The sequence below is a fragment of the Kwoniella shivajii genome, chromosome 2, assembly GCF_035658355.1.
Source record: "Kwoniella shivajii chromosome 2, complete sequence".
In the NCBI taxonomy this organism is placed as follows: domain Eukaryota; kingdom Fungi; phylum Basidiomycota; class Tremellomycetes; order Tremellales; family Cryptococcaceae; genus Kwoniella; species Kwoniella shivajii.
In genome coordinates, this window is record NC_085909.1 from 446988 (window position 1) to 467902 (window position 20915).

Here is a 20915-nt window from a genome sequence, read left to right on the forward strand (position 1 = left end):
TTTACGCAACCGCAGTCCATATTCTCTCCCTCAGGGATAATAAAAGAATACGAGGTAACAGTCCGCTATATCAAGCGAAAGGGAAAAAGGGAACAGAAACCAAATCGCTGATCTAATCAAATCTCTCATCTCATCATTCTTAGAAATAAACCACACCCATCTTTTCACCATCCCCCTTTTCTCTATTTCTAAATCAAAGCGAAATTCCCCTTTTTCTTTATCATCCTCTTTATCTATCAACCTTCGATTCATCATCTTCTCAATTCTTATCTGTTCATATCTTAGTATCGATTAGTCGACAGAACAACAAAACATAAAGATATATAATAGTTCAGTCGGACTAATCACGACGCGCATCAACGATCCATATATAATATAAGCAGAATAATCGATAAAAACATAAAGGCCGCTCCACGTAGTTCCGTTAGATAAAAAAACTTCACTTTGATAACAAATCTCTTTGACTTGTTATTTTCCATTCAAGAAAGAAATTGGTTCATCCTTGATCACATCAAGATATACAGGTCGAAATTTTCTCCTTTCATCACCTTTTCCCTTTCCCTCCATATCGGTGAGTTCTCGCTTCTCGATCCATACTTCCCACATCAATGCATTGTCAATCTTCCTTTTTCTACCAAACTACGTAAACGTCTACTCTTGGATCATGACTGCGGGAACCATACCTTTTATCCAGGTAATCAGCAATGTTATCACTTGGCAAACTTCACACGACAGATGTCATTTTCTCCAAAGCTGTGCCGCCTATTATCTCGTTTCCGATTGTTTCCTCCTTTCCGTCGTTACCCAAATATTATGGCTTGTTGACATTTCTTCTTTGCCACCGATGGAATCTTATCAATCAACATGAATGATAGACTGACGATCTTTCTTTTGTAGTTCCACGATGACCGACTCTACACCTGCATCACCCTCACGTCCGAAATCCAATGCTCAATCTCCTGTTGCAACCACCAACGTCAGGTTATCACCGTCAAGTGCATTCGGCTATAACCGATCTAGGATATCAGATACACGGGGTTCGGATAGATCAGAGGAAGAAAAACAATCGGACAGAATCCAACATGCTAATGGTCATACAACTGAACAAAAGCCGACAAATGGAAGCGGGAATAGATGGGAATCAAGATTCGCACCTGGATGGAGAGTAGGATTCGATAGTTCAAATGAAAGAGGTGGTCCAGAGGAAGAAGCCGTCGCGGATTCACCTCTATCGCGTAATTCCGCTTCAGAAAGAAACTCTTCTTCAAGGCAAGTCTCAGAGGAAAAAGATGAATTGGAATCGGAAAATGGAGAGAATAGAGGTACTGGATCCCCATTGATCAACGGGAATGATAGAAATAAGAGGAAGGTTACGAGGAGTGTAGCTAAGAAAGTCAAAGAAGAAGTTGACGATGGTCCACCTTCAGCGAAAAAGCGAAAGCGTGAGTTTTGGACTATCACTTCTCATGATCATCTCAGGCGAAACTGACTGGAGTGCTTCCGTATTACTAGCTCTAGCACCTGCGAATGCCTCCCCTCTACCATCACCACCTCTAACCACCGTTCGCTCATCACATCCACCTGCCGGTACCTGTCCAGGAGATGGGAGATGTAACGGAGCAGGTGGCAAAGCTGGCTGTGAAGGATGTCCGACGTTCAACAACTCAATAGCCTCTGGTCTAGTCAATGCTGCCACATCCGGCGCAAGTGAGGGCATTGAGAAACCGCCTCCTCGACATGCAGAACGGTCAAACCTGGGCGATCGATTGAATCCATGGGGTTTGGGATTCATGGGTGGAATTGGTATGGGCGCGAGAACTCTTTCGACATCAAGCGATCATAGAGGTTCACCCGCTGGTCCTTCTAGCACCATGACAAGAACCGGTTCTGAAGGGGGTTCTAGAGCTGAGTATACACCAGAGTCAGACGACGAGATGAAAGACGATCAGCTTGTTGGACCCGGCGGACTACCATCGGGGCTTGCTGCTACTCCTATTGGCATGACTTGCAGGAATTGTGGTACTAGTACTACACCGTTGTGGAGGAGGGATGAAGAGGGCAGACCTCAATGTAATGCATGTGGTGAGTAGTCGATCCATCTCGCTTTCATTTCAAGGTAGACGGATTAACAGACCTGTCACTTTTCTAGGTCTCTACCACAAGCTCCATGGTGTGCCTCGTCCGGTCGCGATGAAGAAGACGATCATCAAGCGAAGAAAAAGAGTACCAGCCGTCGGAGCTCAACCAGGCAGCAGGGGTGGGTCTGCGTCTACCGATGCACCGTCTACAACCCCCACCACCGCTATGCCCAGCGTTGTCGCTCCGCCACCTCACGTAGCTCCAAATGAGAATGAGAAGTCTCATCCTTCTCCTCCCTTCGCTCATCGAGCACCGCCCCACCCTGAAAGTCGATTAGGTTTCAGTGCACTGGATCCGTACGGTTTAGCTAGACGTGGCCTCACGAAACCTCAGACCGCTACCATGACCTCCGGCACCCCCGGAGAGCGCAAAAAGCCTTGGTGGATCGAAGGTGTACGAGATAAGGAAAAGGACGAGAAGGAACGAGAAGCCAGGGATGCCAAAGAACGCGAAGGTGTAAGTGACTTTCTGTTCTGCGTGCCGATAAGCTGTCTTCTTTGTCCTTTCCTTTCACTATCATATGCCCGAGCCCATCGCGTAAGAACTACTTGTCGCGCATTGCCTTCTTTCAATGTCATCGCAACATTCGAGATCGTGGTCATTGATCCTTTATGCTTGCTCCCTTCGTGGGGAAGGTCGTCGAAGATACTATCCTTTGATAATCATACCTTGAACTCCTTTCTTCTTTCATCCACCTTTGTTCTTTGAACAGTACCTGATGGCAACATCGCATAAATTGCTTATCTCATCTACTTAATACTGTCAACTGTTGTTTCTTTTTACGTCTCTTCTTTCTTTATTTTTTTTTATCATGTCAGACGGTATCCCCTTACCTTTGCGTTACACTCCTAAATCTCGTCCATCATCAGTCCCGCCCAAGATAACAGAGCTGACCAAGTATTCTCCTCCTTCTCAATACGATAATAACGTTGCGCCACATAAATATCCTCGTATCATACTCAAACCGAATCCTACTTTAATTCGACGACTCTCCGCGCCACCTATGCCTTCTCCCGTTTCATCATCTTCCGTCCCGCGCATTCCGGTGCATCATTTTTCCTCTCGACCATCCTCTCAACAGCTTGCTGCGGAAGCCCTGCTCGGTATGGCTCCTGCTCCTAACGGTCAGAACCGTTCGCCGGACAAAAGAACTGCTGAGAAAACTCCGCTTGTACCTGCACCCGCTCAGTCATCCACTCCTAATACTACCTCTACACCTACGCCGAATGCCAACAGACCCAACTCTAACGCTATGGATATAGACACGCCAGAAAGCGAAGCTCGTGGCCTGAAGAGGAAGATTGTCGAAGATGATCCCCGATTACCCAGCCCTGTCACTTTAGGTCTCCATACCATCGATAGGGAAAGAGAAAGAGCAAAGGAAGCTCGTTATTCTCATTCTCCCCTAGCAACCGCTGAGGCCAGACAACCCAATCCTCCCGCCTCAACCGCTTCTCGACTCGGTCAGTCATCAACATCGGCACTCCTAGCTGGCACTAATGCTGCCAACAGATACTCAATTTACGGTCCAACTACTCGAGACCCGCTCGGCGGTTCTCCATGGGGTCTGAATCCCGCTCGATATTCTGCTCTAGGTATTCGACGCGATTTATCGCCATCTGTACCAACAGCATTAGCGGCTCCTAAACCATCTGCCCTTGATCCTCCTCGACGTGCTTCTCCTGACGCAGCTCGAGATTCTCGATTTTACCCTAGCTCAGTTACTGGCTCCGTCACGGGATATGGACATTATTCCATGGGTCGACGTGAATTATCCGAACATCGGGAACAATTGAGAGAAGGTAAAAGATGGTTGGAAGCAATGATGGCTAAGACTGAGAAGATGCTACATATGGTTGAAAACAAAATGGCTCTTACTGGCGAAATGGGTTCATCACTCGCCGCTGCAGGAAATGGCGCATCTGCCAGTAACTCGACCGCTGGTGCTGGACTATCCTCGACACCCGGTAACGCAGCTTCATCCGCTGGTGGTCGACACAACGATGATTGGGAATATGAGGAGAGGGAGAGATTAAGACAAAGGGAAATCCAACGTCTTGAACGAGAAAGAGAAATGGACCGGGTTGAGCGAGAGAAGAGGGATGTTGAGAGAGTTCGCGAGAGAGAGCGAGAAAGGGATAGAGATCGGTTAGGTGGAAATAATTCTTCTTCTATCTTATCCGATTCTGATCCGTTAGGCAGAGGCAGAAGGGATAAATCAGAAGCAGAACGAAATCGAGATTTGCTTCTTGCATCTCGGAGAGTCACTGCCGTTTCACCCAATCCAGCGACTACCAAACCTGGCGGAGGTCCCGGTGGGAACACTTCGACTCCAGGATCAGGTCCTGCAGGCACAAGTGCAGGTGCAGGAGGAGCCAATCCTTCATCTGCCGCGTCAACTCCTTCAAATCGAGATAGTGCCAATGCAAGAGAAAGAGAAGGTAAACCATCACCGTGGGATGGTGAACCCGTACTTGGAAACGTAGCTTTACCGAGGAGAGAACAACAACAGAATAGTATAAGTAGAGCATTAGGTAGAGGTTTATGGAGTTTCGATGTGAGAGGCTAGACCTTTGGCGCAATTGGAATTAGGCTGATTTCTGTTTCTTCGCAAATGACGGGTAGTTCAACAGGAGATAAGATAGGAAGTTATAGCCAAAATCTAGTTCTTTTTTATCAATTTATCAATCATATATTAAATACATGTCATTTTCTTCTCATATGTACGATTCATGTATAAACCTCCTCATGAATCATGTTGTCCCCTTTCATGTATCCTTGCATCGTGACATATGAGTGAGGTTGGGAGATGTGGTGGAAATAGTTTTCCAGAGAGTTGATTTGACCTCCACTTTGTGTTCAATCGGGCATATGATGTTTATCCTGTTTGTTCGCTATGGGAAGCACATTTCTGTATCCAACGTCTTATTCCACTTTCCATCCAGATCCGCATCCACATAGCACACCAGAGCATGTCAATCAATCAACCATCGAGCTCAACGCCATCTCTTTCGCAAAATTACTCCTCGCCGTATTCACGAAATTCAGACAGCAATGGAACGGTAAATACACCTTTAAGACCTATAAAAAGTGAAAGTGGATTTGAGTTTCCTGCAATATGGAGTTTCCCACCTTTCTTCACGTAACTATCAGCCCTCACTTTTGATATACCCTTTCACTTTCAACCGTGCTGACTGTTTTTTGTCAATTCGTTGCTCTGCGCGGTTAGACTTCAACCTAATCCTTCTACGCTATCACATCAACTCGAACTTTGGAGAACGCTTGTGTTAAAATGGGCCAAACATGAACGGGTCTATGAAGTCAATGTTGATGGAGAAGTAGGAGGAGTTTTTGACAACAAGAAGATAAAACGTGAGTCGATTGATTCGGGATACGATTTAGGCGCAAGATATGGTTTCGAAATATGGTCTCTTAGCTTATGTGTATGTGATGAACGAGATTGAGAGAAATGCGAGGTACTGGCGTGGGGAAGAGAGCTGATATGGCATCGGACTGGGATCCTGTCTCCTCGAGCAAACTAAAGCAAAGGCAGAAGATGAAAAGGGTTGACTGGGTTTTCTTGACAAAGGTCAATTATTACCTCCATCAATGAAAAGGCTATTGACGGAAATGGTTAAGAATGGTGAGTCTTAATCCTATATATATATATATATTCAAGAATGGTATTAATCAGCGATAATGCAAATAGGTGAAGCAGCTCCTGATCCTCCAAAACAAGATACCAAATATTTGCTGTACTGGAGGAAACCTGATGAATGGGGAGATCTAATATACACATGGGTAAGTGTAGAAATTGAAAGCTTAACAAGCTATGTAAAAGCTCTGCCAGTCATGTACTCGCAGCTGATACGAATATTCAGGTCACGGAAAACGGTCTGAACTCAAGCATAATGACTTTTTATGAGATTACAGATGGAGATTTATCGCATGTGACTGGTGAGTGAATTTTTCGATTCTTCTAGGTATACCATCATGTGCTTGTTATCCCATGTCAAGTATGAACAGGTCGAAATGCTGATAATACGACCATCAGAGTTCTACGAGCTTCCAACACCCCTACTGCGTAAAGCACTGGAAAGTCTAGTGAAACGAGGTAAAGCTCAACTGCTGGAAGGAAAGGGAGAAATAGGCGAAGGTGTACGATTCTTATAATTAACCACCAAATCAGGATGACGTGGAAGCGGTATTGTATTCATTCGCTAGAGGCGAAACAGTGTGTGTACAGTAAAGATTATCATGCATATCTCAACAAGACAACGGTCGACCTCACGTCTCGACCAATCTGTTGTCGAATGTGAACGATCTAATTCCACGCGAAAACTCACACTAAGGCATTGACTTATACGTACCCACCTTCGTGTCCCTTCTCACCGATTTTCTTGACAACAACGGCGAAATATTAAAGCTGGGAACGAGGCAGTAGCGAACAAAGCACTCTTTGGTTTGAATGCGCTATATTCAAGTGTGGCTCGATTGGGAGCTCGAACGACTGACTTCGTTGATTGTATTGATCGTAGTAACGAAGAGATGGTCTCGTTGATGGTCGAAAGATCTCCTTACCCAATTGGAGACTCGCATGGCTTTCAATCACAGCCAGAGTTGAGAGACTGGGTTGTGAGAATAGAACAGCTGAGGTAACGTATAATGATGCAGCGGCTGTAAGGCATCAAATGAGTACTTATCACGCCATCAGTAGTTCTCGCATCTCTATAACTTTGATACAGATCCTTCGTGCTCTAGTTTTGGTCGTAATTTCAGACCCGCTGATCGAAATATCAGTACGATTTACTTTTTGGTGATCGAAGATTTGTCGAGGTAGTAGGAAGCTGAGGGAGGGTGCTCGGAAACAGTACCACACTGAATACTATTAGAGGCAATTCTATCATGAATATTGGAAGAGGAAGAAAATGCAAACGAGCGGCAGAACAGATACTTATCATGTAAAGAGATATGATCTGCGATGAATGAAATTATTGGTATATATAGCCCTACTCTTCAAAGACATGGATATCTAGTCACTTCAACAGCGATCGAAGAGAGATGGTGAGGTCATCTTGACAACGGGTGCTTTGGTACATACGGCTGACTCTTTTTGTGTTTCAGCAGGATTGCACATGTGTTTGAGTCCTTCAGCTTTGTGCCAAGGCCAACATAAGGCTGAGCTTCCCTGCGCGGTAGTAGCAAGCAGCAGTGTCTGTATTCGGAACGCTCTCAACCTGATCGCCACCCCAAATGGATAGTGAGATTTTGCCTCATCGCGAATCTGCGTCCTACCGGGGAATCCGGGGGACTGTGCATCTCTGATGGTTTAAATTGCATTAGAGTACATGATATGTAAAAGAGGTGTTCAATCTGAGCATGAGGTATCGCTCGGAAGATGCTGCAGCCTTGACCTGAGCTCCCACGTACTCATTTCCACTGTATCACGATCCCTATCTTTGCACACAGGAGGTGACTCTCATTCACGCTTGCAAGAGCTTCTGCTAGAGACAACAGTGCAGTGCCGCGACCGCGCACTATCAACACCTCCCCTTATTCGAATCCCGTATCTAATGGAGCCCTAAGAAAACAACTTCGATTTTGTATTTGTCGGACGAAAGCGAGGGTGCAGACATCGTTGAGATGTCAAACATGATTGGTTCCTTTTTTCCCTGACATCAATATGAATTACAATTGAGCGGCCCGATGCGATCGGCTTCAGCCAATCCTACGAAAAATACAATTTGCCCTTATGAATTCCCCTGTTTACGAGACTCCTTATCTCTGCACGCTGAACCAATCAGATTACAGCTCAGGGCAACAAAAAGAAGTTTGAGTTGTACGGGCCCCTCGGTAAGTCGGGAGCGAGGGTGGGGGTATGCAGTGAGCCTCGTGGCAAAAGGGACTTTGGATACTCTTTTTTTCGTGCAACCGCAGAAATTTGGTTGGTTCAAACGGCAAATTCGTATATCGCCGTTGAGGGTGGAATTACGGGTGGGTTTGACAGTGTTTTTCCCATTCATGGCCACCCTTCAAGATTGACTTTTTTCAGTATCGTTGTTTTCTTTAATCAATCCATCAGCTTCATCATCATCGTTTTTTGTTACCAGATTATCAGATCGGGCAAAGCAAACAAAGATAGCTAAAAGAGATTCTATCGCATCTCATCCAAAACTAAACATTCGCAAACGCTTAGGTTCATAGCCAGGAACGTGCTTGTATCGACTTTTTCCAACTTTTCAAACCCTCCTTTAAACTGTGGGTAAAGTCGATCGAGACGTTTTCAAGATCTCATTTAGGCCTAAGCTGATCTTTCCATCATTGTCTCAGTTTATCTGCTCCAAGCCGGCGCCGCGATATGTGTGGTGTCGGGTTTATCTGTCATATTAAAGGACATGCAGCACATAAAATTGTAAGCGATGCGAGGAGTATCCTCTGCAACATGACCCATCGGGGTGCCAGTGAGTGAAACATCTCCCCATCAAAGTGATCATCGATCATCAATCAAGGGCGCAGCTGACGTGTATGCATCGTATGATAGCCGGTGCTGATGCCCGTGATGGTGATGGTGCAGGTGTGATGACCGGTATTCCCCACGACTTCTTCGTTCGAGAATCTGCCCATTCTTTCTCTGCTAAACTTCCTGCTGAGGGTACATACGCCGTCGGTAACGTCTTCTTTTCCAAAGAAGAGTTCACCACTCAACAAGCTGCATTCGAAGACATCGCCAGACCCCTTGGGTTGAGAGTTCTTGGTTGGAGAGAAGTTCCCACCGATAACACTATTCTCGGTCCCGCCTCTAAGAGTAAAGAACCCAAGATCCTCCAGCCTTTCGTAGTACTTGAGGAGCATTACGGTGCTGGACAGGACAGTCAGGAGGGTACATTCGATGAGAGACGATTTGAGAGACAGCTTTATGTTTTGAGAAAGCAAGCTACGCACAGAATGTAAGTGGTGGCGAATCAAGTTCTCGGCGATCCGATCGGATATACTGACAATTACCTGCAGTGGTCTCAAACAAGGGTTCTACATCTGTTCCCTCACTCCTTCCAACATCATCTACAAAGGTCAATTGTCCCCTGTCCAAGTCTACAACTACTATCACGATCTCAACCACGCTCTTTACGCTTCTCACTTTGCTCTTGTTCACTCTCGATTCTCTACCAATACTTTCCCTTCCTGGGATCGAGCTCAACCTATGAGATGGGCCGCTCATAATGGTGAGATCAACACTGTTAGAGGTAACAAGAACTGGATGAGAGCTAGAGAGGGAAACCTCAAGTCTGAGAAATTCGGTGATGAGCTCGATCTTCTTTACCCCATCGTCGAAGCCGGTGGTTCCGATTCTGCTGCCTTCGACAACGTCCTCGAGTTACTCGTTGTTAACGGTGTCCTCACTCTTCCTGAAGCTATCATGATGCTTGTTCCTGAAGCATGGCAAAATAACGATTTGATGGAACCTGAGAAGAAAGCTTTCTACGCTTGGGCAGGATCTTTGATGGAGCCATGGGACGGTCCAGCGCTTTTCACCTTTTCTGATGGTCGATTCTGTGGTGCAAACCTTGATCGAAATGGTCTTCGACCTTGTCGATTCGTTGTCACTTCAGATGACATAATGGTCTGTGCTTCCGAAGTCGGTACTATCACCATTGAACCTGAGAAGATCATCCAAAAAGGTCGATTGAAGCCCGGAAGAATGCTTCTTGTAGACACCAAAGAAGGTCGAATCGTTGATGATCGAGAACTGAAACTCAATACTGCTAAGCGACAGCCTTTCGGTGCTTGGGTCGAATCTCAAGTCATGCGACTTCCTGAAGTTGTCCGACGAGTACAAAGATCTGAAGACATCTCGGTGCAGATCGACGAAACTCCTCTTAGCACAGACCCCAAACTCCTTGCCTTCGGTTATACCATTGAACAACTCAGTATGCTCATGCTTCCTATGGTACAAGATGGTCACGAAGCTCTTGGTTCTATGGGTAATGACGCTGCTCTCGCTTGTATGTCCAACACCCCTCGAACTGTCTTCGATTATTTCAGACAACTCTTCGCTCAAGTCACCAACCCTCCTATCGATCCCATCAGAGAATCCATTGTCATGTCTCTTGAGACTATGGTCGGTATCGAAGGTAACATGCTTGAGATCAAACCTAATCAACTTCACCGACTTCACCTCAAAACTCCTGTCCTCACCATCCAAGAGATGAACGCTCTCAAGCACATGAAGCTTTCTAACTCCGATTGGCCTTCCATCACCATCGATATCACTTTCGATAAAGGTGAAGGTCTTCCCGGTTACCGAAATGCTCTTAACCGAGTAAGACAAGAATCCTTGAACGCTGTCGACGCAGGATTCCGATCAATCATCCTTTCCGATAGATCCGTTTCTCCAGACCGTGTGGCTCTTTCTAGTATTCTCGCAGTGGGCGGTGTACACCACTATCTTGTACAACAAAAGAAGAGATCTCAAGTTGGTATCTTGATCGAGACCGGAGAAGCCAGAGAAGTACACCACATGTGTGTTTTGGTTGGATACGGTGCAGATGCAGTATGTCCCTGGTTGATCATGGAGATGATTTACAAGGTCGAAAAGGAGGGATTGTAAGTTCATTTTGCGCTTCAGGTCTGTGTTATCGCTGACCATATCTCAGAGCCAAGGATGGACAAACCGCCGAAAAGCTCGTTGACAACTACATGACCGCCATGGCCGAAGGTATGCTCAAGGTTCTTTCCAAGATGGGTGTGTCCACCCTCGCCTCCTACAAAGGTGCGCAACTCTTCGAAATCCTCGGTCTCCACGAGGAGGTAGTCACCGAGTGCTTTATCGGTACTGCATCTCGAGTACAAGGTGCTACCTTTGAGCTTCTTGCCATGGATGCTTTCGAGTTCCACGAAGTAGCTTGGCCTTCAAGAGATACCATCACCGTTCCAGGAATGCCTGAAAGTGGTGAATACCATTACCGACAAGGATCTGAGATGAGAATCAATGACCCCGTTTCCATCGCTCAACTCCAAGATGCTGTCAGACAAAAGAACCAAAATGCTTATGACAGCTATTCTAAAAACTCTCGAGAATCGATCAAACGAGGCACCCTTCGAGGTCTTCTCGAATTCAACTTTGAGAGCGGTACTTCTGTTCCCATCGAGCAGGTCGAACCTTGGAACGAGATTGTTCGTCGATGTGTTACCGGTGCCATGTCATATGGTTCCATTTCCATGGAAGCACACACTACTCTCGCTGTCGCAATGAACCGACTCGGTGGTAAATCCAACACTGGAGAAGGTGGTGAAGATGCCGAACGGTCACTCCCTATCCCTGGACCTGGTGCAGAATCTGATGGTCAACCATACTCACACGCTATGGAGCTCAAACCTGTCTGGGACTCTCGACGATCTGCCATCAAGCAAGTTGCCTCTGGTCGATTCGGTGTGACTTCCAACTATCTCGCCGATTCAGATGAACTTCAAATCAAGATGGCTCAAGGTGCCAAACCTGGAGAAGGTGGTGAACTTCCTGGTCACAAAGTCTCTGCTTCTATCGGTAGAACTCGACACTCTACTGCTGGTGTCACCTTAGTTTCTCCTCCTCCTCACCACGATATCTACTCCATCGAAGATCTTAAACAACTTATCTACGATCTTAAAGCTTCCAATCCTCGAGCTCGAATCTCCGTCAAACTCGTATCTGAAGTTGGTGTTGGTATCGTTGCGAGTGGTGTCGCCAAGGCCAAAGCCGATCACATCACTATCTCCGGTCACGACGGTGGTACCGGTGCTGCTAAATGGACTTCCATCAAATATGCTGGTCTTCCATGGGAACTTGGTCTTGCCGAGACACATCAAACGTTAGTTCTCAACAACTTGAGAGGTCGAGTAACTGTTCAAACCGACGGTCAAATCAGAACCGGTCGAGATATCGCCATTGCTACTTTGCTCGGAGCTGAAGAATGGGGTTTCGCTACCACCCCTCTTATCGCTATGGGTTGTATCATGATGAAGGCTTGTCACAAGAACACTTGTCCCGTTGGTATCGCCACTCAAGACCCTGCTCTCCGAGCTAAATTCGCTGGTCAACCTGAACAAGTTATCAACTTCTTCTACTACGTCATCGAAGAATTGCGAACAATCATGGCTAAGCTTGGTTTCCGAACTATCAACGAAATGGTTGGTAGATCTGATTTCCTTATGGTCGACGAGTCATTGCGAACTCCTAAGACTGCTCTTCTCGATTTATCTCCCATCCTCAAACCCGCTCACTTGCTCCGACCCGATGTTGCTACCTACAAAGTCCGAGCTCAAGACCACAAGCTATACGTTCGACTTGATAACAAATTCATTGACGAAGCTGAGCCTGCTCTTCAAAAGGGGCTCCCCGTTGAAATCGATTGCGATGTTGTCAACACCGACCGAGCTTTAGGTACAACTCTTTCTTACCACGTTTCTAAGCGATACGGAGAGGCTGGTCTGCCCCGAGACACCATACACATCAACATGAAGGGTTCTGCCGGTCAATCTCTCGGTGCTTTCCTTGCTCCTGGTATTACCATTGAAATTGAAGGTGATGCCAACGATTACGTTGGTAAAGGTTTATCAGGTGGTCGATTGATCGTTTACCCACCCAAGTCATCTCCATTCAAAGCTGAAGAGAACATTATCATTGGTAACGTCTGTTTCTTCGGTGCCACCTCCGGTCAAGCGTTTGTTCGAGGTATCGCTGCTGAACGATTCGCTGTTCGAAACTCCGGAGCCACTCTTGTCGTCGAAGGTACAGGTGATCACGGATGTGAATACATGACTGGTGGTCGAGTTGTTGTTCTTGGTCTTACCGGACGAAACTTCGCTGCTGGTATGTCTGGTGGTATCGCTTATGTCCTTGACATGGCCCACTCCTTCGCTCCAAAGGTCAACAAGGGTACTGTTGAACTCGGTCGAGTTTCTGATCCTCAAGAAGTTGCCGAACTCCGAAGCTTGATCGAGGATCACCGACACTACACTGGTTCAGAAATCGCCGATCGAGTCTTACGAAACTTCCACCACTTCCTTCCCATGTTCGTCCGAGTCATGCCTCTTGACTACAAGCGGGTCCTCGAAGAGGAAGCCGCTCGAGTTGCCGAAGAGAAGAAGAGACAATCTGTCATTGATCTCATCCCCTCTCAGACTGCTTCTCAAGTCGATCTCGTCGCTACGGGATACGATCCTATCCTTCCCCGAGATGCCAACGCTTTAACCGTTTCTACTTCTCAACTCAATACTCCAAGCAACTCTCCACCCAAAACCAAACCTTCTGAACCCTCGATTGTCGATGTCGAAGATGCTATGGTCGACGACTCTGAGGACAAAGAGCGACTTGCTAAAGTTGATAAGAATCGAGGTTTCATGAAGTACAAGCGACTCAACGAAGCTTATCGACCACCAAGAAAGAGAGTAAAGGACTGGAAAGAAATTTCCACCCGACTCAACAAAGGTGAACTCAAATACCAAACTGCTCGATGTATGGATTGTGGTATCCCATTCTGTCAGTCCGATACCGGTTGTCCCATCGCCAATGTTATTCCTAAATGGAATAGCATGGTTTTCGAAGGTAGATGGCAAGATGCTTTGAATAGATTACTCAAGACCAACAATTTCCCAGAATTCACCGGTCGAGTATGCCCCGCTCCTTGTGAATCAGCTTGTGTATTGGGTATCAACGAACAACCCGTCGGTATCAAATCTATCGAATGTGCCATTATCGACAAAGGTTTCGAGATGGGCTGGATGGTTCCTAATCCCCCTCCTCATCGAACTGGAAAGAAAGTAGCCATTATCGGTTCAGGTCCAGCAGGTCTCGCAGCTGCAGATCAACTGAACAGAGCTGGTCACACTGTTACTGTCTACGAGCGAGAAAACAGAATTGGTGGTTTGTTGATGTACGGTATTCCCAACATGAAACTTGACAAGGCTATCGTTCAACGACGAGTAGATCTCATGGCGGCCGAAGGTGTCAATTTCGTCACAGATGCCAATATCGGTGTCGATTCTGCCTATGACCCTCTCGAAATCAAGTCACAAAACGACGCTGTCATCGTCGCCACTGGCGCCGTTACGCCTCGAGATCTTCGAATTCCCGGTAGAGAAGCCGATGGCGTCCACTTCGCCATGACTTACCTTGGAAACAACACCAAGCAGAAGATATACGGAGAAGGTGTACCTGATTACGTTGATGCCAAAAATAAGGATGTTATCGTCATCGGCGGAGGTGATACTGGTACGTTTTTGAGTCAACTTCGGTCCCCCAAAGGGGTTTTGTCTGACGAGTTGATCTAGGTAACGATTGTATTGGTACTGCTATGCGACATGGAGCCAAGAGTATCGTGAATTTCGAGCTCTTACCTGCGCCACCTAAGACCCGGTATGTCCCAAATTAGGCCAATACTTTCAGTGTTACCAGATAGCTGATATCTTCGCGGAAAAGTTCGAGTTCGAACCCCTGGCCTACTTTCGCTCGGTATGTAGTCTGTTTCGCCCTGTAAATCATCAGGAGTATGCTAATATTTCTATAGTATTGCACGATCTGATTATGGACACTCAGGCTAGTTCAAGACATTTTTATTGCCTCTGTAAATGCTGACGAATGGCCTTTCTCGTTCACAGAAGTTCAGGCTCACTTCGGCGCCGATCCCCGAGTTTACGAAATCTCATCAAAACGATTCTGCGTCGGCGAAGACGGCAAATTAACCGGAGTTGACACTGTCAGAGTAGAGTGGACTCAACAAAACGGACAATGGAAGATGGAAGAGGTTGCAGGCAGTGAGAAGCATTACCCTGCTCAACTCATCTTCCTTGCCCTTGGTTTCCTTGGTCCTCAGAAAGATGCTCTAGCAGCCTTTGGTGTCGAACAAGATGGTCGATCCAACGTCAAAACTCCCGTCAACGGTTACTCGACTAACGTTCCGGGTGTGTTCGGTGCTGGAGATTGTAGACGGGGTCAATCTCTTATCGTATGGGGTATTCGAGAAGGTAGACAAGCTGCCGAGGAAGTTGACAGATATTTGATGACTGGAACTCATCTTCCATTACAAGGTGGTATCCCCAAAAGACAATGGATCGCTCCACCAGTCACCAAACCTCTTCACCTCGAGGCTTCCAGCAAAGCTAATAGCGAATTTGAAGTATCAAGCCAAGGTATTGATGTAGAGAATATCAGCGTTGCAGCTTCTGCTTAAAAGATTAAAAAATGGAGAGTCTGTCCATAATTTCCGGTTTTGTGTTTCGTGTTTACTCTAGTCTTCATAGTTTTTACATAGGTTGTTTTTCTGTTGCGAATGTATATATAGATGAATCGTATTTCAAAGAGAAAGTAGCCTGCTAGGACTGCTCATACATCCGATATCATATATAGACATTTCAATACGGTCTATGGGATTCGGTTCTTGTTGACCTTTATTCGCCTTTGCCCGTCCTTCTGCCCCCTTTCACGGCCCCGGCTCTTCCCAACCTCGCAACAAACCCCTCCTCTTCCCTCCGTCAGCCGTCTCCTGTCTCTTCTCCTAGCCTCCAATCCGCCTCCAATCCTTGCCCTCAATCCCACTTTGCCTATTCAATGCCTGCAATCTTGCACTTATACTTTGCATTGTAATGCGCCCTCTGGTGCAGGTATGAGATTCAATTTGGCCTGGTCCACTCCAACCCAAACCTTGGCCACAGTATCTGCTACTTGCAGCAATCTCTCGTCATTGAATCTGTCCAGATATCTTAGCTTGATAGTGCATGACATGTAAAGCACAATAATGACTCACCTTGGTCCCAGTAATGTTAGACCGATTGGCATACCATTCTCACTTGCGAATCCAGGAATATTCACACATGGAACGTGAAGTGCAGTCCACATTGCGTTATACCTTGGTGAACCTGTAAAACCTAGACCTATCGTAGCTTCACTTTCCACTGAAGGAGTTATGATTGCGTCATACTGACTCGCGATCTTATCGATAATTGGTCGGAGTGAAGATACTTTATCATATGCTTCTACGAGTTGTTTTTGTGTTACGGTATTTCGTGAATCGAGATGAGATTTGACCAAATCACCTAAAAGGTCAGGATGATTTAACCATTCATATTGAAATGAAATTCTTCCTTCAGCTTGGTTGATTGTCCATGCTGATCCGCGACTAATGCCAATAAATTCAGATGGTAATTCCAAATCAATCACTTCCGCTCCTGCTTCACGGAGAAGACTAGCTGATCTCTCCCATGCGGATTGTAATTCCGGAGTAGGGTTTATCCATTGATCAGTCTTCACAAAAGCGAATTTGCTTGAAGCTAGTGGTTTGATAGTAGGCGATAGAGGGATATCCGAATTAATGTTGAATACTTTGGAAAGCAGTTGGAGATCTTCTATTGATCTAGCGAAAAATCCAACGGTGTCTAACGTTGTCGCATAGGGTTTCAAGCCATAAGTCGAGATAGCATTCCAGCTAAACATTCGCATTAGTCGACGCACCAACGGAAGTAAGTGCAATCCACGACTTACGTGGGTTTGATAGCAAAGACTCCATTATAACTCGCTGGTCTGATTATACTTCCACCTGTTTGAGTTCCGAGTGCTAAAGAACATTGGAAATCTCGAACGGCAGCTGCTGATCCAGACGATGATCCTCCGGGTGTACGTTCGGCATCATATGGATTACTGCAACCCGGTGGACCGACATTGGAACAAGCGAATTCTGTGGTATGCTAGAGCAAATTGAGCATTCTGTCGCCGTGAAACTAGCTAACTCACAGTCTTGCCAAAAATCAAAGCTCCAGCCGCTCTACAAATAGCTACACAACCAGCATCTACATTTGGCCGGGAGTCCTTGTATATAGGTGATCCGCTTTGTGTTGGCATATCTAATTGATTATCAGTGGGAATTTTCCACGAAGAAATAAAAGCAGATCTTTACCTTTGGTATCTACTCGGATGGATCAGCCTTAATCTCGTCTGATATAGGTCATGCTTTAACGTACTCATCATATCTTTCACACCGAGCACTACTCCATGTAATGGTCCTCTCTGCTCTTTAGGGATACCATCTAATCTCTTTGCTTCCCTCAGTATCCTCTCGCGATCGACATATGCCCAGGCGTGAACTACCGGATCTCGCTCGTCATATCGACTCAGATGGTCCAGCGCGAGTTGCTCAACCGTCAATTGACCTTGAGCGACGAGCGCTATTGTCTCCGTGGCGGTAAGGTAGTTTGAAGAGATACCCATGGTGTACATTAATAATAATACGAGTCAGTTACCGGATAGAGAGATGGACAAAAAGTATTCATATCTCATATCTTTATCTGTGCAGAACGACGAGACTGGAGATATCCACTCTTGCGGTCATTTTCCGGACGACCTCCACATCCGAAACCGCACCGATTTAGCCGAATGCATAATGGAGAAAAGTTATAACATGACAGTTGTCGAACAAATTGTATGCAACCAAGCTAGAATTCTGCTCTAGACAACGTTATTACAGTCATTGAGATCTTTGAATGTTCTGAGCTGCACTGGCCCAGGCTCCACCTGCAGCGGTTAGTCTCTCTCTAGCTTGGTTTGCCCATCCTTCAACAGCCTTTGTAGGTTTCCACGTTCTTCCCTTGGGTGATGTACTTAAACTCAGAGTCTCTTGTTCCGGATTGGATCCTTCCGTCTGTTGCGCCAAGCTCAATCGGAGTAGAGCGAGGGTGGGGGAAATAGGTTGAGTGAAAGGAAGCTTGGGTGAAGGAAGGGACGATGATATAAGTGATTGATGAAGTTTGATCAACGTGGGTTGATCGATGTCTGGTAGGCCATCTGTGTAAATTAAAGGCGGTCAGTAGTATTCCAAATGAGCTGGACTTTCAAAGAAACGACTTGATGTACCAAGAAATTCAGAAATATGACTTACATTGAAGCCTGTTTGAGATCAACTCAGATGCTACTTCCGGTTTACCGATGTTACATAGTCTCCCTGAGTCACGATTGAATCAGCAAAACATCGTTTAAAGATTGCTGGGGTATCTCTAAATCGAATAGAGTGCATGTATTACGAGCGCGAAGTTTAGGACATACCGATAATTTCCCTAGCAGTAGTTTTGCTAACTTTCAATCCACCAACTCTCCAAGCTCTTATGACACTTTTAAGTTGCTCGGCTTCTTCAGGTTGACTGCACGCAGCTACTTGTCTCAGCGCTTGAATAGATAATTTATCTTTTCTCTTCTCTTTAGCCGGTAATTTGGCGTGTTTCAATATGGATGATACATTTGACTGTCTAATAGAGGATTTATCAAGTTGATATTTTGAAGAGGAAGTAGGGGAAGACGTCGAGAAAAGATCCTCTTCAATTTCTTCATCTTCCTCGAATGCATCTTCGACCGATTGTGCCGATTTGGCTTTGCGAAGGACTAACGATGCTATTCAGTTAGATATCGTCCGATGGTATAGCGAAGACTGGGAGAGGAAGGATACTCACCAGCCGAAGAAGAGTGTAAGCTCCTAAGTCTGAAATGTCCATTTGCACATCGCACGGTAGATGCTTGAGAGATGCCTCGGGCGACACTGTTGAGCGAAAGGCTTGACATCTTGTTCTGATTGAATTGGTACGCTTGACACGATATATGAATCAATTCAGTATATTAAACATCTATCTTGATGACCGTGATATGGGATAAAGTGGTTCACGGTAGAATTAGAAAAAAAAAGTACAAAGTGTGGCAAACACGTTTTAGCAGCGTGGCACTTCCCTTCACCCAGCCTGGAAGTGTGAAACTACCTTGCAGTGAAGCCTATGTATCGCCAGGTACTGAATTGGAATCTTACCTATTCGATCTCGTCGAATTCAACGTCCACTGGATATCATTCCGGCAGGTGATATGTGGGGAAATGAATGAGGTATCACCTGAAACACATTAGGCACGATCTACAACCGAAACTGATGATTGAGTCATGAAACAAGCTCAAAATGTTCACAACAAACAGACAAACAAACAATACCAAACGTCAAATACCTGATGGGAACACCAGAGTCATGAGCACCTGTTCGACTTCAAAGCCATCCTGAATAGGAATTCATCGACGACAACCGATAGACACACCTCTTCCACCATCCGAGTAAGCTTCAGCTGAACCGGCCTTCATTGAAATTGTGCTCAAAATTGGCATATCACGTCAAAAGGCTGACATGTTTTAAATAAAGTCCAAAGGAGACATGTATATCGTATCGTCATCTCCCATAGCTGACACAATTGTCTACCAAAGGGGGTGTGAAACGGATCAAAAAGAGTACATAAACGATTCAGTGTTTCTGTCGTCTCATCTTTTCTTTTGTTTCGCAAACAAATAATAATACCCAAAAACCAAAACAGTTCGAGTCAACGTCACTTCTAATTCATCTGCTTCCAGTTCCCCTCGTCTCAATCATTTCTGCATCGAAGCTCCTTCAGCCAAGGAACAAGTGTTTATATAGTCTCGAATTCAACTGATTATACAGCCTATTTCACATCGTCAACGCCATACTTCATCCAAACCCGTATAGAATGTCAGGTATCTGGTCACACCTCACTTGTCCACCTCAACCACCTTTCCCCGTACGTATCTCTGACGACGTGTTCTTGCCTGTACCCTCACCCACAAGCCTACGAACATCGTTCTCCGAGCCTTCGCTCAACTTCGAGCTCAAAGGTCTCAAGGTGTTGACTACCGAAGATGGGGACAAGGACGTTGTCAAAGTGTCTGAGACAAAAATGTAGGTCGCGATTCGTCTGTATCCCTCCCTACCCTATCCAATGAAAGCTGACATCCCTTGATTCAACAGGAAAAGACGCAGTACCTTACTTATGACACCTGGGGAGGTACACAAACTTCGAACTCTCTCTTTCGTCCCATCCCAGATCGCTCCTACTGGGTCCTCAACCAAAAAAAGATCTGCTGTGCCGAAAACACCTCAACCTAGAAGAAGAGTAGCTTCAGACATGTCAACACCATCGACGTGTTCACGTTATTCATCAGATTCCGACGACACAGAATACGACACTTGTTCTTCATCGGTTTCAACTCCTTGCTCCAAGGGGAAAGAATACATCTCATCTCACGATGCATCTTCCCCCTGTCCCATGCAATCTTCCTCCGAGATGTTATCAGATACTTTCGTTTCAAAAGAGAGATGTATCGAAGGATTACCTATCAGAAATTCGAGTGACAAATTTAGTTACTGGAGATCACCCAGAAGTACCGCTCAAAATGGTTCTTCGCCATTCCACGAAAAAAACGATAATGTCAAACGAAGAAGGATAAGTCAAATCGAATGGGAAGGTATGCCGTGTCCTGAAGAATTGGTTTCTCCAAGAACCAAACAAAGAATCAGTGAATTAGGACATGGTTTGACTTGGACTTCATTCAGTTAGTTAGACCACGACGTAGAACGGATAGGATTGACAAGTGTATACGATCAGTAACGAGCTGCCTGATGACGATAGATGGTCGGCCTTTGATGAATTATGATGACGTGAATGTCCATATATATATGTGTACGACTTGTTAATGGAATAAATGTGAATGAAATGATATATGCACGTTATGCTTAGAAGATCCCATTCCCCTTTTCTAGTTGTAATTAATTTTTTATGTATTATTGTCTCGGATACGACCGCAACAACGTATGTCTATATCAGGAAACTGAGGTTATCGAGACCGAGCTACGTCGTTTGAAAGGGGTTGGAAAGTGCATTAAAAGCCTTTCGAATGAACCTCTCTTCAAGTCCCGCACAGTCATTACGCATCCTT

The 20915-nt window shown here is 45.7% G+C and overlaps 6 protein-coding genes across 6 annotated transcripts; 4 read left to right on the forward strand and 2 right to left on the reverse strand.

The window, feature by feature from the left end:
* Positions 1–904: 904 nt before the first annotated feature.
* Positions 905–4708, forward strand: IL334_001535 (uncharacterized protein; the record flags this gene model as incomplete). The annotated part of the gene is made up of 4 exons (XM_062933291.1): positions 905–1442; positions 1513–2082; positions 2150–2595; positions 3221–4708. The coding sequence occupies 4 exons, from the start codon at positions 905–907 to the stop codon at positions 4706–4708; spliced, it is 3042 nt and encodes a 1013-aa protein (XP_062789342.1).
* Positions 4709–5111: 403 nt separating this feature from the next.
* On the forward strand, positions 5112–6312 carry IL334_001536 (uncharacterized protein; the record flags this gene model as incomplete). Its single annotated transcript, XM_062933292.1, has 6 exons — positions 5112–5281; positions 5369–5511; positions 5729–5782; positions 5849–5940; positions 6021–6096; positions 6194–6312. The coding sequence occupies 6 exons, from the start codon at positions 5112–5114 to the stop codon at positions 6310–6312; spliced, it is 654 nt and encodes a 217-aa protein (XP_062789343.1).
* Positions 6313–8497: 2185 nt separating this feature from the next.
* Positions 8498–15344, forward strand: IL334_001537 (uncharacterized protein; the record flags this gene model as incomplete). The annotated part of the gene is made up of 8 exons (XM_062933293.1): positions 8498–8600; positions 8681–9086; positions 9148–10740; positions 10791–14386; positions 14446–14530; positions 14594–14626; positions 14682–14710; positions 14773–15344. The coding sequence occupies 8 exons, from the start codon at positions 8498–8500 to the stop codon at positions 15342–15344; spliced, it is 6417 nt and encodes a 2138-aa protein (XP_062789344.1).
* A 395-nt stretch (positions 15345–15739) lies between these two features.
* IL334_001538 (uncharacterized protein) lies at positions 15740–17374 on the reverse strand (the record flags this gene model as incomplete). Its single annotated transcript, XM_062933294.1, has 5 exons — positions 15740–15860; positions 15918–16595; positions 16652–16854; positions 16901–17010; positions 17128–17374. 5 exons carry the CDS (start codon positions 17372–17374, stop codon positions 15740–15742), a joined length of 1359 nt encoding a protein of 452 aa, XP_062789345.1.
* Positions 17375–17630: 256 nt separating this feature from the next.
* IL334_001539 (uncharacterized protein) lies at positions 17631–18715 on the reverse strand (the record flags this gene model as incomplete). The annotated part of the gene is made up of 4 exons (XM_062933295.1): positions 17631–17947; positions 18042–18104; positions 18206–18547; positions 18607–18715. 4 exons carry the CDS (start codon positions 18713–18715, stop codon positions 17631–17633), a joined length of 831 nt encoding a protein of 276 aa, XP_062789346.1.
* A 954-nt stretch (positions 18716–19669) lies between these two features.
* IL334_001540 (uncharacterized protein) lies at positions 19670–20536 on the forward strand (the record flags this gene model as incomplete). Its single annotated transcript, XM_062933296.1, has 2 exons — positions 19670–19878; positions 19948–20536. 2 exons carry the CDS (start codon positions 19670–19672, stop codon positions 20534–20536), a joined length of 798 nt encoding a protein of 265 aa, XP_062789347.1.
* Between the last annotated feature and the right edge of the window lie 379 nt (positions 20537–20915).